At 50.2% G+C, this 24,740-nt stretch overlaps 6 protein-coding genes across 6 annotated transcripts; 3 read left to right on the top strand and 3 right to left on the bottom strand.

Annotated features, from left to right (window-relative positions):
- Positions 1-311: 311 nt before the first annotated feature.
- On the bottom strand, positions 312-3,376 carry BU24DRAFT_135558 (uncharacterized protein). Its single transcript, XM_033521073.1, has 6 exons — positions 2,725-3,376; positions 1,803-2,636; positions 1,587-1,750; positions 1,268-1,531; positions 998-1,215; positions 312-941 (listed from the first exon to the last, which is right to left on the bottom strand). The coding sequence occupies exons 1-6, from the start codon at positions 3,224-3,226 to the stop codon at positions 506-508; spliced, it is 2,418 nt and encodes an 805-aa protein (XP_033388564.1). The 5' UTR covers positions 3,227-3,376; the 3' UTR covers positions 312-505.
- A 1,800-nt stretch (positions 3,377-5,176) lies between these two features.
- BU24DRAFT_341432 (ALDH-like protein) lies at positions 5,177-6,607 on the bottom strand (the record flags this gene model as incomplete). Its single annotated transcript, XM_033523273.1, has 1 exon — positions 5,177-6,607. One exon carries the CDS (start codon positions 6,605-6,607, stop codon positions 5,177-5,179), a length of 1,431 nt encoding a protein of 476 aa, XP_033388563.1.
- A 591-nt stretch (positions 6,608-7,198) lies between these two features.
- Positions 7,199-8,152, top strand: BU24DRAFT_459826 (uncharacterized protein; the record flags this gene model as incomplete). Its single annotated transcript, XM_033531759.1, has 1 exon — positions 7,199-8,152. The coding sequence occupies one exon, from the start codon at positions 7,199-7,201 to the stop codon at positions 8,150-8,152; it is 954 nt and encodes a 317-aa protein (XP_033388562.1).
- A 76-nt stretch (positions 8,153-8,228) lies between these two features.
- BU24DRAFT_135513 (uncharacterized protein) lies at positions 8,229-8,622 on the top strand. Its single transcript, XM_033521069.1, has one exon. The coding sequence runs from the start codon at positions 8,264-8,266 to the stop codon at positions 8,507-8,509; it is 246 nt and encodes an 81-aa protein (XP_033388561.1). The 5' UTR covers positions 8,229-8,263; the 3' UTR covers positions 8,510-8,622.
- BU24DRAFT_135516 (MFS general substrate transporter) lies at positions 8,623-11,135 on the bottom strand. Its single transcript, XM_033521070.1, has 4 exons — positions 9,933-11,135; positions 9,638-9,883; positions 9,083-9,574; positions 8,623-8,985 (listed from the first exon to the last, which is right to left on the bottom strand). Exons 1-4 carry the CDS (start codon positions 10,688-10,690, stop codon positions 8,736-8,738), a joined length of 1,746 nt encoding a protein of 581 aa, XP_033388560.1. The 5' UTR covers positions 10,691-11,135; the 3' UTR covers positions 8,623-8,735.
- A 2,621-nt stretch (positions 11,136-13,756) lies between these two features.
- BU24DRAFT_477383 (uncharacterized protein) lies at positions 13,757-23,502 on the top strand (the record flags this gene model as incomplete). The annotated part of the gene is made up of 4 exons (XM_033532982.1): positions 13,757-14,109; positions 14,162-22,011; positions 22,058-23,110; positions 23,158-23,502. The coding sequence occupies 4 exons, from the start codon at positions 13,757-13,759 to the stop codon at positions 23,499-23,501; spliced, it is 9,600 nt and encodes a 3,199-aa protein (XP_033388559.1).
- Between the last annotated feature and the right edge of the window lie 1,238 nt (positions 23,503-24,740).

Genomic DNA, 24,740 nt, shown 5'->3' with positions numbered 1-24,740 from the left:
CCCCACATCTTCCAGCTGACAACCTTCTAGATCGACAACCTTTTCCTTTTTCCCCAGGTCTGGGTCTGGATCTGGCCTTGGCCTGGTGTGGTTGGTGGCTCCGTCTATCGATCGCATCTAAGTGGCTGCCCAGGTGCAACGACACGCTGACTAAATTTCCGTCCGTCGAGGTGGTGGTCGTCGCCGGAATTTCCCACCACGTGGACCTTAGGAAGATTGCCGAGTCGCATCTACAGCCCTTGCCGGATGGCACGAATCGCAAGGTACGGGAAAAACCAATACGCACGGTGCGGCTGAATGGTATACATGCTTGTTCAGAGTGAAAAGAACCGAGAGTCTAGGTTCCATAGCCCTGGAAGATGGGAAGCCACGCGATGTTCGCTTCCGCAGCATCTGTAGTTCAGACGCAGGCACACGTTCGCCTCATGTCGCCGCGCGGATGCATGCGCGTCCTGTGCAGTTCCAATAGCATGGTAAAATTTACCAAACTAACAGGCTGAGTTTCCTATCTCCACCAGAACACCGAGCACGACCCATCTGCATTCAGAACACGCCTCGTGCTGTCGCCGTCGTCCACTGGCTGTTTCCTTCCGAACGGGTCTGTGATGAGTGCGCTCAGTTTCTCCGAAATGGGCGTCATTTCAGCCTTGCTGAAGGGAACTGGCGGGCTGAGCATCGACGGATCTGTCTGGAGGAGCATGAAGATGCGCGTCTTAGCCCGGCCAACCATGCGTTGGTGGATGTCTCGGAGGGAATCGTACAGCGGCCACACCATGTCGAGATACCGGCTGGCGATGGGCTCGAAGCTGCGGCATGATTCTAGAATGTCCATGCAGCCTTTGGCGTAATCGAGATCAATCTCTACTCCGTCGGGTTGTCCATCTAGGAGTTTCGTCGTCGCGCTGAATAGGAGCACAATGGATGCGTTGAACGCCCAATAGCTGTCGTATCCGGTCAGAATCGCCTTCCACTTGGATATTTCTAATCAATAACTTACATGATGATCCAGCACCGCCTGGTGAGTGTGCCGTCAAAGGATATGAGGCTGAGAATGCGGGCAATTTGCTGTCCAGCCATGGCACATTCGTAACGATATCTCTTGGCGTCTTCCACGGAAACATCGATGTTCCAGGCAGCACCGTCAGTGAGTTGCGTCTCCGCCGTTGCTATCAGCAACTGCCTGTACACAAGTATCAGAGCGCCAAGGTACATGATCTGCAATTTTGGTCAGTACTGATCAGAATTCCATTTCTGGCTCATAACATACATGTACCATCAGTATGGCTCGCCTTTGGTACAGCGTCAGACTGGACAGAGTATTTGACGTGAGAACGGCGAGCTGCAATGCAGGTGGCACCTCTGCCCGCCAGGCTTCGAGCTTGCTGATAAGCATGTCGATGTTGGCACGTGTGACGAGTTCTGGAGATGCAAGAGTTTTGGAAATCTCCGCGGCAACGAGATTGATTTTGCTCGTCTGGATATGAATGGTTTCGTCCATGGATAGCATGTGTTGCTCGTACGTGCAAGCAACCTGGTTGGGTGTTAGTACAGTCCTATGCAAAGACATGTTTCGTCAAGGAACGTACTGCTATATCTTCTTGCGTGACTTCTGATGTGTACCCTAAAGTGTATGAGAGCCAGCAATCCATGAAGATCAGACTTCGAAAGACCCGTCTCCAATTATCGCCGATCCCATCGATCCCAGATCGGGATGATGGACGCTTCAGGCGTGCGATCTGCAAACCGGCGGCTAGGACTAGTCAGGCTATGATCGTCACTACGTCACCAAGGAAGGAACATACCAATCAAATAGCGCGCGCTCATGTGCTTCTCGAGCAGGGCATAAAAAGACATGGAAAGGAGCAATCTCATCGTGCGCATGTAATCCAACCGCGCGCTGCTCTCGTGGAAGTGCAATGTTCCCGATGCATACAATGTCTTCCTTATGCGATCAGGAAAGCAGTCAATGTCGTAGTGCGCGCCCATGGCAGCTACTGTGAAGCATTCCGCGAGAGCCATTGGGTCCACGGGCCTTTGTGGCCTGTAGATCTGTTCTAGAATGTCATCGGCCTGGCTGTACGTCCACATGTACAAGAGAGACCCGGTCCCGCGAATGAAGGCGTACATTGCTCGCCGCATTAGATCCTCGGCGGGTAGATGGTGAATGTCGTAGGGTCTCACGCCTTGGTCTAATATTTCGCCCCTCAACGAGACGAGCTCGTTGAATGCAAGCGTGAGGGCGCTGTAGCATACTTCGGCCTCTGTTCCTGTAGACTGGAAAGAGGGTGCCGATCCAGGGCCGTCGGACGATGCTGAGCTAGCACGAGACGATTCTGTGCGAATGAAAGAGTCCACACGAGGTGCAGTGGGACGCGTAAGCTTTGACACGGGCGAGGGTGCTTGCTGTATCCTGAAGTCGGCAAGATAGGTTTGATACTTGCGCCAGGAGTCTGTTTTCTTGTACTCGTCCATTTGGGCCTCGTATTCTTGCATTGTGCGCGCTGCATGGCTTTCCCAGACGCGCTTCTTCTCTGCAGGTAGGACCTGCCATTGCCTACCTACCTCGCGAGCAATGTCGACAAATGACAGCGCGCTGACCACGGGATCCGTGCGGAGCTGGTCAGCAAAATTGACATCTGGAATGCATTAATTTCCAAGAACTATGGACTCTCGTTTGTGCACAAACGCGATGGATGATTGATTGATTAAACAGGGCGGACGTACAGGCAGTTTTTGGCTTCTTGGGCGCATTGCTGTCAGGCCTCGGGTGTCGCCTGTACCGCCTCTTCTCTCGGACGGGGGGTGTTGCGCTCTGTCTTGACAGCGACTCCAGTGCCGAGGAGGATAGAGATGTCTGTTCGCTGGGGTTGCTGTCGGGTTCCAATGACAATGAGGTGGGTGTGCCGCGGAAAGATGCAATCTCTCGTTGCAGGGCACGTCGATGTCCAAGCTTGAAATTGAGGACGATGAGGTCGTCTTCTGTAATATCCAAGACGGTTTCCCAGTTGCGAAAACCGTTCTCTACAAGGGCATCTGAATACTCGACCAAGCCTAGGCGTTCTAGGACTTCTGATAGGATGGGCATGATGAGGGTAGGTGTGTTCATTGTTGGTGATGTAGCGGTAGCTGCCAACATGATTGTTGCAGAAGCCTCGGGGGTAGATCGGGAAGGAGGTGGTGGCATGGCAAGAACCGGCGAGGGTGGTGAGGAATTGCAATCACTCATGATTGTACGAGGAACAGCAGAAGAGACAGAATATGGGGAAGGGGGAGGAGGAGTGTATATTTGAGGCAGTCCGGCTTAGTCCCCGGGTACGACATGGTTTGGGGGTGTGTGATGGATTTTGCCGCTACGGTGGTGTTGGTCGCGGTCGTGTAGTGGTGGTGGTGGTAGTGGTGATTTGTGTAAGAGTAGCCAGCCTGTAGGCTGTCCGTGGGTAACGAAAAAAAGTCTAACGCCTACCTTACAGCCTACAGACGACGAGGGGTAAAACTAATACTAGATAGCCGAGTTACCTACTAATCAACTATCTTTGATGTAGTTGGTGGAGGGAGAGGGAGAGAGGGAGGAGGACGTTAGGCAGGGAGGGGAGTAAGAATGGAATCGGATGGGATGGGAATGAATTGACCATTAGCTTTAGCATTGGTATTGGCATTTCTGGCATTTCCTCTACACAGTAACTGGACTACTTACTAGGTAACTAACCACCATAGAGAGATGACAGAGGCAGAAAGATGGCCTGACCTGTGGGACTTTTGGATGGGAATCTAGAACAAACAAGCTCACGCTAAGCTCAAGCTAGTCTCCTTCAGTCAGTGAAACCCCTGTCGCGGTCTAGACTCTTCCTTCCGTCTTTCCCTGTCCTGTCCTCCTCCCTCTCTCCCTCTCTCTGCCCATCACCATCGGATCGAATCGCATCGCATCGCATTTACATCGCATTTTGATTGCTCCCTGTAATATTGTCACTCATTCCCCCGTACAGTGTCACAAGCTGGCACGACAGGCAGAGTGAAGCAATCAAATTCAATATTCATCATCGGTAGTTTTATCATCCTCTTGACAAAGAATACAACCCATACCCATGACAACATCCGGCTCAACCGTAACCTTTGCACAGGATCATCTGTCTCTAACGGAAAGACACATTCATCAAAGATTTCAAGATCGGAACGATTCTCGCCATCGCCAAAGGGAAACCTGCCCTATTTGCGGCTGAAACGGCGCAATACCCGCCAAAGTCTTTGCACTGCCCATCGTGGTCCATGGCGATCCATACATCGAATGTCTAGGTTTTCTTTTCCATCTGTACACAGTAGGCATTTATTGTCTCCTCGGACGCCCGCGGCCAAAACAAACCGTAATGCTTCCCTCTGATTCGCCAATAAATCCACGCTCGGGCTCTTCCGAGACGATGCACTAATCCCGAGTGGGAGGGCATGGAATTCATCAACGGTCGCCAAAGCCCAGTCCACGAATCCCCTCCACCATCGCCCACTACCTTAGGTATGGCCATGTGTCGCTGCTGGCGTGCATGTGGTTTCTGATGGTTCGTGCCCGGACTGATGATCTTTGCCGTTCTGGACCCTGGGGACTAGACCAGACCATTCGCTCACACCGGATCTCGATAAACTCTCTCTCTCATTGTAATCCCATCTACCAATACCAGAGCGTGTTGGCTTGTTGCTGGGGGCTGCTCGTTAACCATCATGATCGTACTCCGTCCATATGGAGTTATCTGTCGCGGTCACACTTACTTGCGCTTAGGGAAGAAACACTAATAAGTAATAACCCGATGCATCGCATCGTTGTCTCGTTTTGTCCCGGAGATCAGGTGATGTTCGTAGTCGGGCTTATTCCATACAAGGTGGAAGACAGTACGGGTGGCATTGCAACAATTCTACCCCGTAGTCGTACTATGCGATTGAGCACATTCACACCGACTGCTCACATGTTCAATCTTTCTAATTGACAACTAACATCATCCCTCGTTTAGTCTGAAGCAAGATCTACGATAGTGTATTGTACGTGCGTAAAGTGTCTACAGTGTATCGCGCGTGCGGTGCAGGGAGAATTTACTCCACTCGATTGCCCGTCTTTAGATCGAATCTGGACCGGACGCTCGATGCGCGACTATGTGACTCGCCCACCGAATCGTCCCTGTTCCTGTTCCTGGACCTATCTTCCATGCCAGCTGACGAACTTGTCCACCACAAACTCTTCTAACCCCCATCTGGCATTCTGCCGTCCGAACCCACTTCCTTTGACCCCGCCTTGACTCGCCGTCGGACTCGTGTACACGCTGATGCTGTTGATGTGCACCTGGCCATACTCTAGTTCACGCGACATGTTCAACGCTCGCTCCATGTTCCTGCTCCAGATCGTCGCGTTCAGGCCGTAGGCTGACCTATTCGCCAGTGCGATCGCAGCTGCATCGTCTTGTACCACGTACAACGAGGCTGAAGGGCCAAATGTTTCCTCGTCCACGATACGTGATTCCTTACTGGGGTTCACGACGATGGTGGGCTTCAGAGACATGGGCTTGTGGTAGCCAGCTCCTCCCACGAGGATCTCGTCCCCGTTCGCCTTTGAATTGTTCAAGACATCTTCAGCGTGCTGTGCTATTTCCTTTGTGACGGCAGATCCAGCCGGACCGTCCAGTCCCTTGATCGCTGTTATGAGCAGTTCTTTGAACCGATCAGCGACAGCCTCGTGCACGATGATCCGTTCCGTCGAGAAGCAGATCTGTCCATGATGCAGCACAGCACCCAAAGCACACAGCTTCGCCGCCTCGTCAAGATCTGCATCATCCAGCACAATCGCAGGACACTTCCCTCCCAGCTCCATCAGAATCGGCTTCAGGTACTTGGCGCAGACCTGCGCGACGATCCGGCCCACCGCTGCCGAACCAATGAACTCTACCTTGCGTATGGCCTCGTGGGCGATCACCTCCTCAGTCACCTTCGCTGCATCCTCCCTCCGCACTTGAATCTGATTTAGCACTCCCTCCGGGACACCAGACGAAGTGAACGCCTCCGTGATCGCGAAGTGCGTCCGCGGGGATAGCTCGCTCGCCTTGAACACCACCGTGCAGCCAGCTGCTATGGCGCTGGCTATGCCTCTCGTCGCGAGGATGAGGGCCGCGTTCCACGGGGCGATGCACAGAACCGGTCCTACGGGCTCTTTGAACACGAAGCCCATTGTGTTGGGCTTCTCGATCTGGGGGATCACGCCCGTGACGCTGGATATGCATGCAGCTATCTCTCTCAGGTAGCGAGTCGCGAGATCTACATTCTGACGCGCCCATGCTTCCGTGCATGACGTCTCGTTGACCTGGTGATCGACGAATGCCTGGACATTGGCTTCGTAGTAGGCTGCAACTCGGAGAATCAAGTCGCGGCGAGTGGTGTGCGATGCTTTCTTCCATGTCTTGAAGGCTGTCCATGATGACTCGACCGCTGCTATGGCCTGGGCGGGGGAGGCTGATTGTGCCTGGTGGACTGTGGTTGATGTGGATGACTGGACGACCGGAAATGTGGCTGCCTGGTCGTCGCTAACAGCCCTTCCATTGATCCAGAGAGGAACGGTTGATCCTGCAGGTAGAGGCATGTCGTGCTTAGATTGCAATAACGAGGCCATAAGCGTAGAACAGAGCCACAGCGAGGTTATAGTAAATATCAAGTTTCAACGCATTTGGCCGCCAGTGGAGGTCTACTTGCGGAGACATGGGAATGTGGGGCTACAATTGATCTTCTCCTCTTCATGACGGGATCAGTAAATGGACACCAGAAATGCGTGTTTGACATTCGGCAGTTGATCGCTTTCTCGACGGGGAGATCATGAGGGGCTGAGCTAAAGTGGCTGTTTGACTGCAAAGCCACTTCACGTGTCAATTCCGCTAACGCTTGGATCTACAAGTGCTCATCATCATGAACAACCTCCGCCCTTCTATCTTCTTCCTCAGCCCTCTGCGGCGACAACTCTCTCAATTGAGCTGTAATCCCACGAGCAGAATGGCGGCCATCTTGATCAAAGAGTCACATCTGGCGTCTGCGCCTCAGACTCGAAAACTCTATATCTCCATTGATTCACCACTAATTCCTACCACACAACTCACCACAGCCAGGAACCACAATCACCACACAAGTCCTCTTCACTGAGCGCACTACATCCCATTTCCAGCAATCCCAACTTTCCACAATGTCCCACGAAACCGCCATGAACCACGCCGGCCGCACCTCCTCCCACCCCTTCCTCGACCTCCGCTCCGCCCGCCGCGCAAAGAACCGCACGCGAAAGCACCTCCTCAAATACTCCAACTTCGACTCCCTAACCCGCGCCGATCTCCCGTCATCCCCCTCCCAAAAACCCCACTACCTCCCCTCATCCTGCCCCTCCCACCCGGGCCGTTTCTGCCTATTCTCCACGTTCCCCGCGCAGCTCTCCGACGCCCCCGTCGCAAAGTTCACGAAGCGCGAAGCGTTCTTGGAAGCACAGTTCGCCAAACCGCCGACGTACCAGCGCTCGAGCCGGAAGACCATGCACAAGGCGTTTCCGAAGTGGGAGCGGCGGCAGCAGGCGAAGAAGAACACGACGAAGGAGCTGCTGTCGCGGGAATGGTACGACGACGTCTGGGGCGGATGGGGGCAGATTGAGACGGACGAGGATTGCGGGTGGGTTTGTCCGCCGTGTCCGTGTGACGACCATATCGAGTGGGATGCTTATCCTGGGCATAAGGTCGTCGGTGGGCTGTATGATGATTATGGGGTTGCGGGGTTGGTGGGGTTTACGGGGACGAAGCCGCGGTGGGAAGAGATGGATCCGAGGTGGCATCGGATTGAGGGGGGTGGGGGGTGGTTTAGGAGTCATTTTCCGTGTGAGGAGGGGTATTGTGCTTGTGTTGCGGAGTGGGATGAGCCGCGGCCGTATACGGGGCTGGATCATTGGCACTTTTGGTCTGATCCAGCGGTGCTGGACTGGGATCGATTGATGTGGGATACATCTGATCCTGAAACATCCGACGAGGAAGCGTTCCAGGACGGTCTGGCAGAGGAAGCTTGGTACGCAATGCCAGACGATTGGGACGTCGTTTCTGAAGCCTCCACCGAAGCATGGTCGGAAATTGCTGCGGATTCAGAAGGTGATCTGGCGTAACTCGATATGATATGATATGATACCCAATAGTAATGCAAACATCCAGCTCGAAATCTAGAGCAACTCTCCAACAGTCCACCAAGATCAGTGCATACATCGCACACATCAGCTATGCCTTTCAGCCATGTTGTAGCAGAAGTATTGTGTATCCAACCCTTTGCGATCCTCCTTGCCACATCACCCCGTCTCAAGCCAACCTCAAACCCTCCCCTTCGAACCCTGCTCCCAGATTCGCAATCCGATGTTGTGGTTTTGAGATGTGGTGAGTTGGCTTTTGGGGTTTGTATATATACAAAGAGGGGAGGGGATGTATCTGTCTCGGGATCCTTCGTTCGGAGAGATTTGAAACCTTGTTGATGGTGAATAAGTATTAATTATGCGTAAAATGCGTGTATGTACCTCGAATATATGTACCCCGAATATATGTACCTCAAATATATGTACCTCAAACATATGCCCCCAACTATATACACCCAACCCTCACCCAACCAACCCAGCCCATAACCCGCAAAAAATGGTATCTCCAATAACGCTCAAACGCCAAACAATGCCCCATGATTTTACACAACAGTAAGCAAGTCAATCAAACCTCCATCTCCTTCTTCTCGTCCCCTCCGATCGTCCCCTCCCTCGCCTTCGCCCTCTGCTCCCTCTCCGCCGCCTTCTTCAACCTCGCCTCGAGCTTCTCCCTGTCCTCGCGCATACGGCGGATCAACGCCGACTTGCTGCGGATCTTGTGGCCGTAGCGGTAGAACACGAGCGGGATGGGCACGATCGCGAATTCGATCAAGCTGAGCATTGTGCCGGACCAGTGGGGGCCCAAGGTAGCGTACCTACGTATCGTTAGATTCGTTCCAAGAAAAGGCATATCTGATTGAAGGTTGGTTGGTGGGGGGGGGGGGGGGGGGGGGGGGGGGGGGGGGAACTCACATCTGGGGACCAGCAAGCGGCAGCACACCGCCGACAACGCTCCTCAACACCGCATTACCCGCCAACGCCGACGCAGCGTATATCCCATACGAATGAATCAGGTAGTTCGAGCCGTATATGAAAATCGCGTTGTTGCCCGCGCCGAACGGGATTCCCGCGATGATGGGCGCGATCCAGTGGACGTTGGGCGTGCATGTCCACGCGAAGATCATCTCGCCGATCGGGCAGAGGAACGCGGCGATGCAGACGATGGAGATCATGGATTCCGGGGGCGGCTTGCCGGTTGAGGGGTCCGGGGCGTGCGAGTTGATGAAGCGGCGTATGAGGGGCTCGCAGCAGACGGTTATGGCGCCCCCGACGCCGATGCCGCAGTACGCGAGGCCCGTCATCCCGGGGCTCCAGCCGCGGAGCTCGGAGAAGACGATCGGGTAGGAGACGAAGCAGAGGTAGAGGAGGGCGTAGACGAGGGCGATGTAGACGTTCCAGAAGATGCTGGGGGGGGGGTTGGTTAGCAAGCGAAGCAGTAAACGGAAGAGGGAGAGGCTGTAAACGTACCAGATGGGTTCCTTGACGCCCATGGCGACTGGGCGGATGAGGTTCTCCTTCAGCATAGGCCAGAAGGCTTTCTTCTCGTCGTACCGGGAGTACCAGCGGTCTTCGCCGGTCTCCTTGCGCTTCTTTGCGGACTTTGCGCGCAGGATTGCGGGCGCGTACGTCTCCGGTACGAGCCAGACCATGCCCCATGCTACTCCTGACCCGATCATTACGACCCAGTTTGTCCAGCGCCATCCCATGTATTGGCTGGAAGGTTGTTAGGAAAGGTAATTTCAAAGGTGGCAGGCGAGCTTACAAGACGAAACCACCAACGATGGGCCCAACAACGGGGCCGTTCATCGGACCTATACTCCAGATTGAAAAAGCGAGTGCCCTCCATTCCTCCTGGATGATATCACTGACGGTACCGGGGGCGTTCGATATCATTGCGGATCCAGCGATTGCGCCGAAGAACCGCACGACGAGGATGGTGGCGAGGTCCTTAGCCAGGGCGCATGGTATTATCAAAACGAGGAAACAGAACACGGCGATCAGGTAGACGGGTCTCCGGCCGTATATTTCACTCAAGGGCGCCAGCACGATTGAACCGAGAGCGAGGCCAAAAAGATACAGAGTCACTCCCAGGACGACGGGCGTCTTCTCGTGGATCCCAAACGACCTCATCATGCCCGGGATACCAGCCGTGTAGCTCGTGGAATACATGACCACGACTAACGTCGAGAACGACATGAAGAAGATGATGACGCTCTTCCTCTTCATGTCCCACTCCTGCGGATTGTCGGCGCCCTCGAAGTCCACCTCGAAGCGCGGGTCGGTCGTCATGTTCGTCGTCACCGTCGTGATCGCCGCCAAACCCCCCTTGTCGAGCCCTTCTTCGAGACCCGCATTGCGACTGAGCGACTGGTGGATTGACTGGATCTCGTCTGATGAGGATTGAGAGTCCGTCGACAGGGACGAGATGGATGAATGGTCGCCGTCGTCATCTTCGATCTCAGCCTCGGTTGATCGATCCACCGAGGTGGTCGTTTTGTATTCCTTCTCTTCTATTGCCATTGTCGCGAGGGCGCTCTATATATATCGGCGCTTTCTATCCCATGGAACGAACGAACGGACACGGATTGGCGAATTCGACGGGAGGGGATCGAAGGGGAGAAAAGAGAATGAAGGAGAGAGAGAAAGAGTCAACGTTCGCGAAACGAGGGACGAATCAACGACCCAACGAACGACTCATGGCTAAAGAAAAAAGTCCTCCATCCCTCCACCATCCCTCCCAACCCACAGGGCGTGGGGCCGGGGGGTGTGTGGATAGGGCGCTCGCGCTGGCTGTTCCTACGCACGCAGAGGAGAATAACAGTTGCTGACCGGCGATAACGCCTAACTCCCTCACGGCCGGAACTCTTCCGCGCTTTTAAACTGGAGCCGCTTTGCCGTTTCGAGGTGGGGAGGTGATCGCGTTTGCCTTTTCCCACGCGCTATTCCCCCTCCACGGGCCGAAGTGCTAAAGAAATCGTGGAAAAGATGTCGGGTGGCAAGGATCCCCGTGCCCCCTTTGCGGCAATCTTGACGCGAGATCGGCGGGTTCTGGTTTTTGGAAAAGGCTGCTAGGTTGTTATTGGATCATTTGGCGATTCTGGTAGGGGGTTTGTCCAATGAGTTGGTTTTCCATGAGGGGTGGACGTAACCTCGGTTATCAGTTTTGAAGCCGATTGTGAAGGGCGTTGGGATTTGCGCTTAGAGATGTCGATGGTGACGTGGATGCGCCCTTTGCATTTATTGGATTCGCACACTCACGTACGAGAGTAGGAACTGAAAAGATATGCATGAAGTTTGCGAAATGCGCACAGGTGGTGCCCAATGTCAGGGGAACGTCCTGATCCGATAGTCGTAAGACGTCCGTCTTATTAGCGTTTAGTTTTTCGGGGGTCCAGCCGGGAAGGATCCGACATGGCAATGTTTGATGAGATTGATACCCAATCCGTCACCTATTGCGGAGCGTTTCGAATCAGAGTTTGGAAGGGATCAGTTATGGGGTAGTAAATGTTTTGTGCGATTGAACCGTGAAGCGATCGTGTTAGTTGTAATACATTATGGCGCTAGGCCTGGGTATTATCCGTCGAAACATGTTCCAGGTAGGCAGGTGCGACGTTCAGACGCTGCATATAGTCAATTCCCTAACCATGAAGGACCGAAATGATAGCCTTCTCTACTTCGACTTCATAGAGGTCATCTTCAGTAGGTCTCTGAAGTTCAGGGTATAGATCATGCTGAAGGCCTCTCAACATTTCATCAGGCTAAATCTTTCCCATCATACGTCACCACGCGACTCATGTCTATGAGGTCATGCTCAATTTTGCAATTAAATGTGCAAATGGAGTTTGGTGACCTACTCGTGCTGTGGCTAATTGATTATTGTTCGTCGAGTCCTGAATACTTTGGGTTTATATGTCAAAGAGAAATTTGTCTGTATGCACCTCCGATATCTCGATCTTCAAAGACTAGAACACAGCACCCAAGGAGACGAGAAAGGAGTTATAATTGAATGCCAGGGTTTGGAAGTAAGAAAACGAGCAACCACCGGCGAATTTGATCTGACTCTGAATGTATTAGTTGTCGCGCCCAGTAAGAAAAGTACAGTGTCTTAGGCACATCTCGTAGTACCCCAAACAATGTCCAAGGATATCTCGTATGTTCGCGTAAGTCGTTGATCAAGTCACAAGTCACATCCTACTGGTACACCACCGGATCTTGAAAAAACTCATCGTAGAAGAAAAGCTACAAACTCGGAGTAACTTTCGGCGCTGACTCTATTTTATGAACCGAAAGGGGAATATTTCGCTGCATGGCCATGGACCGGCTTTCTGTGCGAAGATGTGTGCACGCCATGAATGCCTGGTACCGCATGTCTTGCTTCACTTATGAGGAGTCTATGATCTGATGCATGTGTGAACAGGTGAATTCAGATAACACTACACAAGATGTCCAAATGAACAAAGTTGTCGATGCACATTGATCTCATTAGACTTCGCTAAAAGTGGAATGAATTCAGGAAGGTCGCAGATGAATGAATGAGCACCAAGTTGATAAGCATTCGCATGCTTTCTTCTATTCGCTAGTAGTTCTTTCATGGACATGATCTTGCGATTTGACTCAATCTAACTGATGCTAATAATCTGACTTCAACTAGCTAGATCCAGTTCATGAGAGACAGGAGTACATGGATGGTTCCTTCAGATTTCTGGTGTTGTTAGAGCCGTTTCCGAAATCAAGGTACAACCTCTTATGAGGTACTTTAAATCATTCAAAATACACCAAATAATTGATTTAGAAAGTGCGGGCAATCACATGTAAGGCTAGATCATGTGATTGGCGTGGAATCTGTCAGATGGTGGGTTGGAAGCTTACCAGTGCAAGAAGTCCTCGTATACAAGAGCGAGCGGTGTAGAACAGCGCTTTCATTTCCTATCAAGGAAGAAGGTACATCAATGCCAGTGATCACAAGTTCGGTCAATTCCAAGGGCCCGGATTGGTTGATGTGGTGGTAGAGAATTACATGGCGAGTGAAGTCATACACGAAACACAATACATCCAAGGATTAGTACGATCTGGCAGTCATTCTTCTAAACGCTTTGAGGGCAGGGCAATAGATGAATGGAAAGGAACTTGATTATCGTATCCTAAAGCCTCAGTAGAATGCCCCTATGACTGATTGGCCTTATTTAAATAGCTAATTCATAAATTATCCGAAGGCCTTGATAGTCAACATAACTGCTGGGAGCCGCTCATATCATCGAGCGCTCATAACGATGATGCAATTTGACATGGTTTCGGTCACACTGAAAGTTTGCAGCATTCTATCATTTCAAACGCGATTGAGCGCGTCACGTGGAACCGTGTTTGCTTCTACTTCGCGCGGGAGCATGCAGCTTCCCGTTGTGGATTTACGACGAATTTCCTTCACCTTCCGTTACCCTCGCTCTAACTCCCCCATCTTTGCGTCAACAACAACAACCCTTCCACCCACCCCAGCTTCACTCTTGACCGCTGTTTTCAAACGCAGCTTCCCTTCTCCTATCTTTCCCTAACCAGTACCCTCGCGTTTGTTTCTGTTCAATCTTCGCGATGGCAGCTGCTTCAGGCGGGCCGGCACACCTTCTACAGAAGTTGTATTACCATGTCGTGTTGCCTCGAGACGTTCCTGGTAGAGAGGATTCCAACCTCTTCTCCATTGAAAGAGAACTTCACGACCGCCTCACACGTGCCATAAAGGCCGTTAGCCCTCATGCATCAACTGATCACTTTTACGCGATTGAAGCAGCTCGTGTATCTTTCGTTAAGAGCAAAGCCATCAATGTCGACGGAAAGATCGACAAAGACGTTTTCGTGGAAGAATTAGCGACTCTCAATACTTCACAGACGCTGTTCTTACATGCTACGGAGCAAAATGCGGCCTTGCTCGTGTACCGGGAAGACAAGTGAGTGAAATACCGCAACAGTAACTGACCGACATACTGACTTTCAAACCAGAGCGGGTGCTGAGCCATGCGTAACGTTCGAAGTCTTCGAGGCTTCCGCCGCATCTGCTGCAGTTCTGGCCGCGGAGAACGCCCTACGGCGAACTTTCCCAGGACATGCAGTCACTGTACCAGCCCATATCATAGCCGACAAGACCTTCCGTGATGCTTTGGGCACGTTCCTCCAGCAGGCCAGCATCGAATGTGTCAAGAAGTTCTCCGCCGTGACCTACAAGGCGAACGCGCCTTTGCCCGAAATCCGTGATACCGCAGATCCAGCCATTATAAGCGGCCTTTTAATGTCCATCCTCGAGGCAACTGGCCAGTCTGCTAATTGCACGCTGCTGCGAAAAAGGGTACGAGACACCGTATCATTCGACAATGCTCGCAAACCCTGGAGACGCTCTCCGTATTATCTCGTGCTTCGCGTCGCGTTGCAGCGGCATCTATATCGATTGCTAGGTGGTCAGGTTGGTCACGTATACTACAAGCTCATCATGTGTACGTTCTTGGTGTCTCTCCTAGACGATACCGTAGGCGAAATCCCCTCAGAGCAGATTTACCATCTCAAACGCAAACTCGGACTCCGGATCGCAAAGCTCGAGAGTGATAGAAAACTCGACTGGCAAGAAGCCGCCCCTGTTTTGGACCGCCTCATCCGTGCATTGCATCCAATCTATGATAGATCACTCACAGTAGCAATGACCTACATAGAACGCCAGTGGGAAGATGTACAAAAGAAAACAAGGCGTGTCATCAAACTGCTGCCAGTGCGGGCACCCCCCTCGGATTGTGTCCTGAGTTTGACACTCAGTGGGCCACTATTACGACGAATCATCTTCAACCCACTGCCTGCGCAACAGCCGGTTCTCAATGCCTCAAAATTTATCAGAAATTATGAGCGTACAAAAGCGAAAACGGAAATATTTTCTCGAATCACAGATAAATACTTGACTCTGAACAAAATGGACGATCGTATGCGACAGAAAGCGTCCAATTATCGACAGATGCTGTCTGACTCTTCTAGATCAATCGACTACGAGGCTATCTGCAAAAAGGTTTCTAGACTTATTAAGGAGTACATTGAAACCGTCGGAACTGCGTATGATGAATATCCCAACCTTAAAAGTCAGATGTTCTTGACTTTGTTCGAACTTTGGGTCATCCTAGATCGATGTGCTATATTTTGCTATAGCATACTGAGCGAGTACCAGCCCGGTTTCCACTTAAAGATCTTCGAGAAATTGCAACTTCTTTCGCTGGAGGATCTGGTTCGCCTGCGACGTGTCGAATGCTACGCTTTGAGAAGATGCAGACGCCGCAAAGGCAAAGACCCAAAGACCATCTATGACACTCCTTCTGAGGATTGTTTTGCGGTACAATACTATGATACTTCTTCACATGCTTTGAATATGCGTCTTCGGCGGGAAAGGATCGAATCGCAAGCTGAAATTGATCGTCAGGTCAAAGAGAAGGAATGGACTACAAAGAACGCTGAACATGAGGAACTCATGAAAAAAATCAAAGAGTCTCGGTGCCCGGGCTTTGAGGACAAAATCATGCCCGACGGATCCGTGCAAAGCAAACATCGGGCAGTATGCTGGCATCATCGATACATGCATGAAGCTAGAAATATTCAAATCGAAATCCACGAACATCCGCTGCCGACTCCCGAATACGCTGCTAAGGCCGTAGTATTTGAGCTCGCGCCTCCGGAAGCCTTTGCTGCTTACCGTGATGCTACGTGGCGACTCTTGACCCGATTTTTCTACGCAGATGCGAAAGTAGTAGACGGAATCTTTGAGCTTGCTAATTATTTAGGCCTCAAATTGCATGGAGGAAGTTCCAATACGATGGTGTCGATGGCTTCAGTTAAGAAGTCCCATCTCGATTCCCACTACGCCACCGTACGATTCCCTACTTCCCTTGACGAGGTCTGCCGGCCATGTGGCCTCAGGTTGGATTACTACGACATCGAGAATTTCATGTGGACATCGAAGCGTGAACATCTTCCACCAGCGTCAAATTTCCCTCTCATTCTACCTGCAGGATCACCCTTTTCAATGTTTCGCCCGTCCTTCAACCATTGGCCAACATCCAACGACATCATTGCAGAACAATCAAAGTGTCCGGTCACTTTGAATACTCATGAGTTTATGTCTTGGAACAACTTGCTTGTTGGAACTCACTGTAGATGGCTCACTCTTTTAAGGGAGCTAGGCTCTACCAATTTGAATTTCTCTGCAGAATCGACATGGGCAATTGTGACAGCATTGGCTCAGCAAGTGGGCCCGGCATTGGAGGGTGGAAATTCAAGTGAGGTTCATGAGGTATTCCAGGACGTAACGTTTTGCCACAAGTTACTTGAGCAAGTGAGCCAACGGCTTGAGGCGATTAGGGAGAATTGGCGCGAACCAATTCAGATGAGTATGCTGGTACTCATGCTGCTCAAAGTCAAGTCAATGTCGGATGATCCAAATGTGGTGCGTTCCGCATCCGAAATGCTTCATAATGCACGAGCGATCTGTTGGGAATGGTGCATCATGTTGCGATCATGCCCTGACCTTCCCAGCGAGTCAGCCATCTTCGCGACTTGGGCTGCCGTGCTAACGAAAAGCACATTTCGTTTAGCGCCCCAAATGCCTTTCGATTTATCACGAAAGGAAACAAAACAGTACATTTGTGCATCGATCTTCCTACACGAGGCCCACATCGGAGCTTTCGACAATATACCACACTGCCTACGCACGAATTTGTTGAACGATATTCATTTGGGCCAACAGATCTACGCAAAACTTCAAGCGTGCATCGTTAGGCAACCAGAAGTGATACTAGATGTCCTTGAAGAGATCTGGCCTGTTTCCGCTGAGTCTTCAGATCATCGTCTAGAGATTGAGCTCATTGAAAACACCGGTTGGGTGCACATCAGAATAAAAATGGCTCGACAGAATGTCACGCATCATGTTCACATTCACTTTCTTCAAGGCGACTTTCTCATCGATGGACAACAGTCTGGTACTCTTCCAGTGGCATATCGTCAGTCTCAAGCAGTAAAGATCCTTTTTGAATCATACAATTTTCGTGTGCGACCATCGTGGCTCAATGGCATGGCCTATTACGTAGACAGGCCAATGCCAAATGGTCATAGAATCCACCTGGGCCTTCGCGACAATGCGGTAATTGTACGAGCAACGAGGCACGGCTCGACCCTGGAACTGATCCAACGGTCGATTTTCCAATCGCCAGTCCACTTCGACCTACCCAGCGTAATGATAGACAATTGTTACCACTGGCTGGACGTGCATACTGGGGTGATGGAAATCCGAAGGCGTGATATTTGGAAGCAAAGGGACGGAAACTGGACGATAAATCTTCGCACAGGTACTGCAACAAGGAGGAAATCTGTTTTATTGGACCCACACAGTATGACTGCGAAAGATGTCGCCCGAAATTTTCATCGTTTCGAGGATGGCAGGCATATTTTGGTGTACCAGTCCCATGCAAGATACCCTCGCCTTTGTGTGGAACTCAATCGCTTGGAGCTCGTGTTCCACGTTAGGGACTCCGGTCTCCTCTATTGCAAACAGCACGACGCAGTGGTACCCTATGGCCCCGAGCAAGAACCTGGGGTGTGGACGGGCCTCTTAAGCAAATTAGTTATTCGATCCGTCAAAAATAAGGAGCGGCGCAGTATACTGGTACCTTTCGGAGACTTGAAATTCATCATGTCGCCAGGCGAACATTTGCTCATTGTGGTAGAGAGTAAGGGAGAATACCTCAAATTTGACATTGATCCGATTCTTGGCCGTCTGGATTGCCCCGCTGAGCCGCTGACTCTCTACTACAAAGCCCAATGTCACGCGTATACTTCGCACCATCTTCCTGATAGCCTCACTGGTCGCACGGGAATCGATGAGGCCATCAGATGTCTCGAGAGTGGACTGTATCAACCTTGGACTGCACTTACACCGACTCCCGTCCAGCTATTACGAAACATCTCGGCGTTAACTCCTGCTAGAGATTACTACCCCCAGGATCTCAAATCCATGGAAAGAGTGCATTGGCGCCAAGATCTGACGGTTACAATACAGGATGATCGATTTCGAGCGTGTATTGCTCGGATTCTTCTGAAATCAACATCCTTAAGCAAGTTCAACACTCAGAGTGCACATGACCTGATGAAAATGCATTCCTATCAACTATCCCATCTTGAGCGTCGTGCTTTCTGTCGCGTACAGAAAAGCTCCTTGGCCAAAGATAGGGAATATGATGCTAGAGACCTAGCACACGTTTCTAATAAGTGCAGCTACTCTAAGGCGGTGGCAACTTGGTTTCTGGATCAAACCCAGCCTCCCAAAGCCTCGAAAAGCCTTCCGCATCTTCTTGAGGGCTATCCTTTGATCGGAAGCTATGATATGCCATATGAGAAAGTTCGATTGTCTGATATGATGTTAGTGGATCTCGCACAAGAATGGGGCCCAATATCCTTGTTGGCAATCTCCTCCAAGAAGCCTGAGCGGTACCACTTGATGTTCCTGTTTGGGACTATGGCATTCTCACAAGTGGCGAATATGGAGCTTTTGGGAGCTCTATCTTCTTTCGCGATGCTCGAGGGAGTCAAAGCAATTGAGTTGCCTTCAAATCACTCTTCTTATGTTGACTTCATATCTGGTGAGCTACCGGTAGCGACAAAAATGATGTTGCTTATGAAGGATGCATGTGTACCTTTCGAGTCAACAAGTGAAACCAGCCGAGGAAAGTCAGGCCAACTTGCCCTCATGAGAATCAAACATCAAAAGGACGTTGAAGCCAGTTGTCAGGTGCTTGCCAAAGATATCTGCAAACAATGGCCACGTCCAATTATCGATGCTGAATCGCTTGCAGCTATTGATGCATCTCTGGTGGATGTTAAAAAGGCTCTTGAGCTAGTATCGGCAGAGTGGAAGCGACTGGCTCAGAACGCCGACTTAGACCATCACTTGAAGAAGTTACAAATTGCTCTAGACCGCAGCCAATCACTTCCAACAACAGCACCAAACACTATCGGAAATCCTGAAATCAATCCGCCCAATCCTGGATTGGACGATACGTACTATGAATCTAGACTGCGTGCCCATGATATCCCAACATTAGGCGATCTGCTCGCGACCAGGATGGAAAAAGGTCATTTAGGCATTTCCTCAAGAGCTACGGAAAGCCTTTCTAGTGGTAACTCTCTTGGTATCGTACCTTTTGCGTCCCGAAGCAAACTTTGCGGTCATACGATTAATCCTCCAGCTCAAAGAAAGAAGCGGTTAGCACGAATTCCAGAATCCGTTAAAGAGTTGGAGATGATTGTTAGGAAGCTGCAGAACACAACGTCAACGGTGGAAAGAGACTTTGCGACAGAGATGAACGACAGTGTACAGTCACTTGTCGGCCATTTGAGTATGCCACAAGTTATGAATTCTGAATTCATACCTACTAAACACGACTTCGAAGTACATGAGGCGGCCCGCTTGTACAACGAAATGATTCAGCATATACGAAAGACGCTTGCTATTCAAGACCGTCGCTCAATATGGCTGAAGCATGCAGACTTGTGGCCTTCCATGTCTCCACTGGATCTGCTCTCGGAGCTCCGTTCTATCTCAAATGTTTCCTTCGGCGAGGGTGTGCGTCAGGCCCTTATTGATCTTGGGGTGCAGCTATGTGCTTACCAGAGATTACTCCGAATAAAAGATGCATCACTAACAGGGAAAACCCAACAGCTGGAAGATGAGCGCAAGAACCCTGGACACACTAATTGGAAACCAATTGAGAGACCTGATTGGCTCTTGCTCGAAATCGATAGCAACGTGATGCTTAGAGAAGAGCAAGTGAAGGTCGCAGAGGCTGTCATCTCACCTTCGTCCGGAAAGAATTCAGTTGTTCAACTATTGATGGGCAAGGGCAAAACTTCCTGCATTCTTCCTATGGTCGTGTCTATCCTGGCAGATGGAAATCATCTGCTGAGAGTCGTGGTACCTCGCGCTCTCCTATTGCAATCGGCGCAAGTACTACAAGCGAAACTTGGAGGGGCTTTGAATCGCGAAGTCATCCATATACCATTTTCCAGAAGTACACCTACCAACGATGAGCTCATTCAGCTCTACGGTAATCTTCACAACGACGCGAGAATAAATAAAGGTGTCGTGCTGGCTCTCCCGGAGCACCTCCTTTCATTCAGACTTAGCGGACTACAGCGGTTATGTGAGGAGCGCATGCAAGCGGCGGGCCCAATGATCAGGATACAGAAGTTCCTAGACAAGCATGCTCGGGATGTTCTAGATGAGTGTGATGTCACCTTGGCGATTCGAACACAGCTCATATATCCATCTGGCATACAGAGAACCGTAGACGGACATCCTTTACGTTGGCAAGTCATCCAGTCACTCCTTCGACTTGTGAAGTCGTTCATTCCGGACCTGCTTCACCGCTTCCCTCTAAGCTTGGAGGTTGTACACCGACATCGCGGCGAGTATCCTTTGCTCTATTTTCTTCGGCACGACGTTGAGGATTATCTTCTCAGTCAAATCGTAGAAGCTTTCGGCCAAGGACAGTTAATTAGATGCTCAGGATGTACAGAGAGCGACATGAATGATATGAAGCTTTTCATTTCATCACCTAGCGTATCATCGAAGATTGCCAAAAGAATTGCCAAAGGGCTGAAAGATAATATTCATTTAATGAAAGCAGTCTACCTGCTAAGAGGGCTGCTGGTCCATCGCATACTTCTGTCAACCCTGAAGAAAAGGTGGAATGTGCAATACGGTCTTCATCCAACTCGCGAACCAATCGCCGTGCCGTATCATGCGAAAGGTGTACCATCGCCTACGTCCGAATGGGGCCACCCAGATGTAGCAATCATTCTGACGTGTTTATCCTTCTATTATGAAGGCCTCACAACTAGCCAGTTCAAGCACTCCTTTGAGCAGTTGCTCAAATCTGATGAGCCAGGCGTCGAGTTTGAGACATGGGTCAGCAGTGGTGTTCCCGAAAGCCTGAGTGACCACAAGATCATCAATCCGGATGACACTGTTCAATTCGCAACTCTCTATCAGCACGTCCGACACAACATCCACATGATAGACTTTTACTTGAATAACTTCGTCTTTCCGAAGCATGCAAAACAATTCGAGACTAAACTACAAGCGTCCGGCTGGGACCTTGTCCAATTTGACCCAGACCGCAAGCTCAACTGTGCGACCACCGGGTTTTCTGGTACGAATGACTCTCGGCATCAACTTCCCATGACCATTCAGCAGAATGATCTGGCAGAGCTGAAGCATACTAATGCAGAAGTTCTGTCATACTTACTCGAGGGACGAAATCGGAGATATGTGCCTGCTGTAGATGATCAAGGAAAGCGTCTAAGTGAAACAGATTTACTGGCAAAACTTGTGGACCCGTTTGGAAAAGGTCTACAGAACCCCAGTCATAGTGAAAGACTCCGAATCCTTATTGATGCCGGTGCTCAGATCCTCGAGCATGACAACCGGAGTCTCGCCATGGAATGGCTTAAAATTGATCATGATGCTTCCGTGGCGGTCTATTTCGATTCGTCTGATCACCGTGCTTGGGTGATCTACAAGAATGGCAAATTGATCCCACTGGTTGCATCTCCATTCGCAGAGCGTCTTGAGAATTGCGTGGTCTATCTTGATGAAAGTCATTGTCGTGGAATCGACATTAAGTTTCCGCCAAATGCCAAAGCTGCGTTGACGTTGGGCCCGCATCTGACAAAGGACGCTTTTGCGCAAGCAGCCATGAGAATGCGACTGCTTGGTACAACTCAATCTGTTACAACGTTTTCACCACCCGAAGTACACCAGAAGATTCTCGGTAAGTACGGAACTGCTAAAAGATGAACCCCACTGACCTTTTCCAGATGTCCAGCAAAAGATCCAAGGCGATTATATTGATTCGTCGGATGTCATTTCATGGCTTCTTAAACAAACCTGTACTGCAATTGAACAAACAGAACCACTTTATTACGCGCAGGGAGTTAATTATCTGCACCGTAGTCAGAGCAAGTTGGACAATGCGGACTTTCTGAAGAGTATTGCTTCAAGAAGTCTCTACTGCACATCATTGAAGTCGAGAGAGTCTTTGACCCTTCAAGAACTTTACGAACCAAAACTCCATCAAAAGTTTACAGAGAAGCTTGTCTCAAATAATTCTCTCTGCCAGTATGCACAGAAACTGCAACTGCGACGCAAGGCATTTCAAGATCGTGGACGGGCTACACATTCTTCTGCTCTTGAAGAAGTGGAGGTGGAGCGTGAAGTGGAGGATGAGGTTGAAGACGTCCGAGAAGTCCAGAAACCGTTCTACTTTACGGCACACAAAGTCGGGAAGCTTCATCAGGACATATCTTTCTTTGCGGAGACTGGCATCTTGCGTCTTGAAAGTCCTGCTTATCAACCTGTCTTTGACGTTCTACAGCGTACTGGGTTGGGCGTCCTTCAAGGTGCTATGAAATCTAAGGCTGAGCCGTATCTCTACCTTTCCAGCGAATTCAATCGGACGGTCAATTCAATCAGTCCAAACGACAATTTTATTCGACTTTGTCACTGGATACTTGTGAATGAATCTGGGCTTGCCGTAGCCCTTTCTCAAGAGGAGGCAGACCAGGTCATTCCCATTCTCCGAAAATCGCCATCTGATAGTTCACATGCCTATCTCATTGTCTATGCTGCCCCAGTCACGCGTCGGATGATGCACTTTAACAACCTAGATTACTTTGCTATCCCACCGCTCCCTGTCGATCTCGTCTTCCCTGTACATCTCAAAATCGAACTTGGAATTTTCGCTGGACGCCTTTACTTTGCTTGGGATGAACATTCGGAGCTCCTGGATTATATTGGTCTCTCCGAGACCGTGGGTGCGCAGAGTCCGACTGACAATTGGGGAGGATTTACCAAAGACGCTTCAAGCTTTAGTAAGTCAGCTGTCAAAATTAGAAAAGGGTTTACTAACAGGACTTAGCTCATGAGTGGCTTACACTTCGTCGAAAAGGTCAAGACATCGAACATACCCCCATGGGCTTCTTGACGACTGGCAGACCTCTCTTCGCAGAACATCCTTTCTTCGCAACCGATTCCAGAGAAAAGAAGCGCGACATCTCCAAGCACACGCTCTCCAAGGAACAACTCATTGAGGATGATGTTTCAGAGGATGGGGACCAGGACTCGGACGAGGAGCTCTTTGCTGAAGCTGAAGAGATCTATGATAATCGACAGGTGATGATATATTCCGACGATGATGATGAAGCGGGAAACATGTTCTTTGATGCGTTCGATAAGGTTGAAGAACTTGAAGGTCAGGAGTAGGAGGAACAAGGAATTCTCAGTCATGTAATATTATAGCTGTCCAATTACCATAAATCACAGTAACTCCCTCTAAGTTCAAAATGTAAAATATGTATGCCAAAAAAAACTATTGAATGTTCAATACCTTTGACCGATGAGAAATATACCGCTTTGATTCGCTAAAGGCAGCGTACAAGAAATGAAGCAAGTGTGAAAATAACCAATCCTGTCTTTGCGGTGCTAGTCACTACACTTGGGTCTATCTCACCACAAATTGCTACAGGCAAACCTTCTTTGTATTCTCTCATGAGCACTGTCTGAACATCCTATTCTTTCGTACGGGGGCGGAAGATCCGTTTTGCTCGTGATTCACTCATTACCTGTGATGCTCCCTACTACAAAGGCGTCTATACGCGATAATGCTCAGTTTGCCCCACGATAAATTGTCAGTACTTTAGATCTTAATGCATTAGTGGTAATGATTTACACAATTTCACACAATGATTGAGCTTGTATGACTGGCCCAGTGTTGAGGTGAGGGTGTTGTGAAGATAACTTCTATTGACTACAATATACTCTTCAATCGAGCCCAAAAGCATAAGTTAGGCTTTGTGTTTAAGGCCTGAATCTAGCAAGTGACCCAACAAGCTGGGGAAATCTGTCTTGTCCGGGGCTTTTCCATCCCAAATATTGGAGCCTTGTCACCATTCTCTCTTCAACACATGCCCAGGTATTTCAGGTTTAACCCTTCGAGGCTGTCGAGGATTGTTGGCGCTTATGTTTGCGCATTTCTTTTCTTGACATCGGTGAACTTCAATCGGGAATCTCCTTCTGCTTGGGTTTTTCCTCCGGCTCTTCAAGGACCCAGCAAAGATGTAATGCTTCTTGGCGATTTAGAAAAATTCGGACAGATTTCAGGCTTCTCCATCCAAAGTATAGCGGCCTTGCCGCCAGCATTCTCCCAATTCCCTTCCCATTGTCCGTTCCCAACAGCAGAAAGAAATCGTCCTCTGGCGCAGCAACATCAAGATATTGGTCACCTACGACTTGTCCTCTTCTTCGCCGTTCTATATCTTTGGCGGTGGTCTGGATCATTCTGTTGGCGATATGTACTCGCCAGACAGTTTCAAGCTTCGACATTGACCCCCCGGTCAATGTCGTGACAGTAAAAGTTGAATAGCACGAAATCATCGATCCGCCTTCGTGGGCGTAGTTTGTTAGAATGACTTGGCGTTTTCGACTCCATCCTGATAGTGTATT

This window comes from Aaosphaeria arxii (assembly GCF_010015735.1).
Source record: "Aaosphaeria arxii CBS 175.79 unplaced genomic scaffold BU24scaffold_2, whole genome shotgun sequence".
Lineage (NCBI taxonomy): Eukaryota > Fungi > Ascomycota > Dothideomycetes > Pleosporales > Aaosphaeria > Aaosphaeria arxii.
This window is presented reverse-complemented; position numbering and strand designations above follow the sequence as displayed.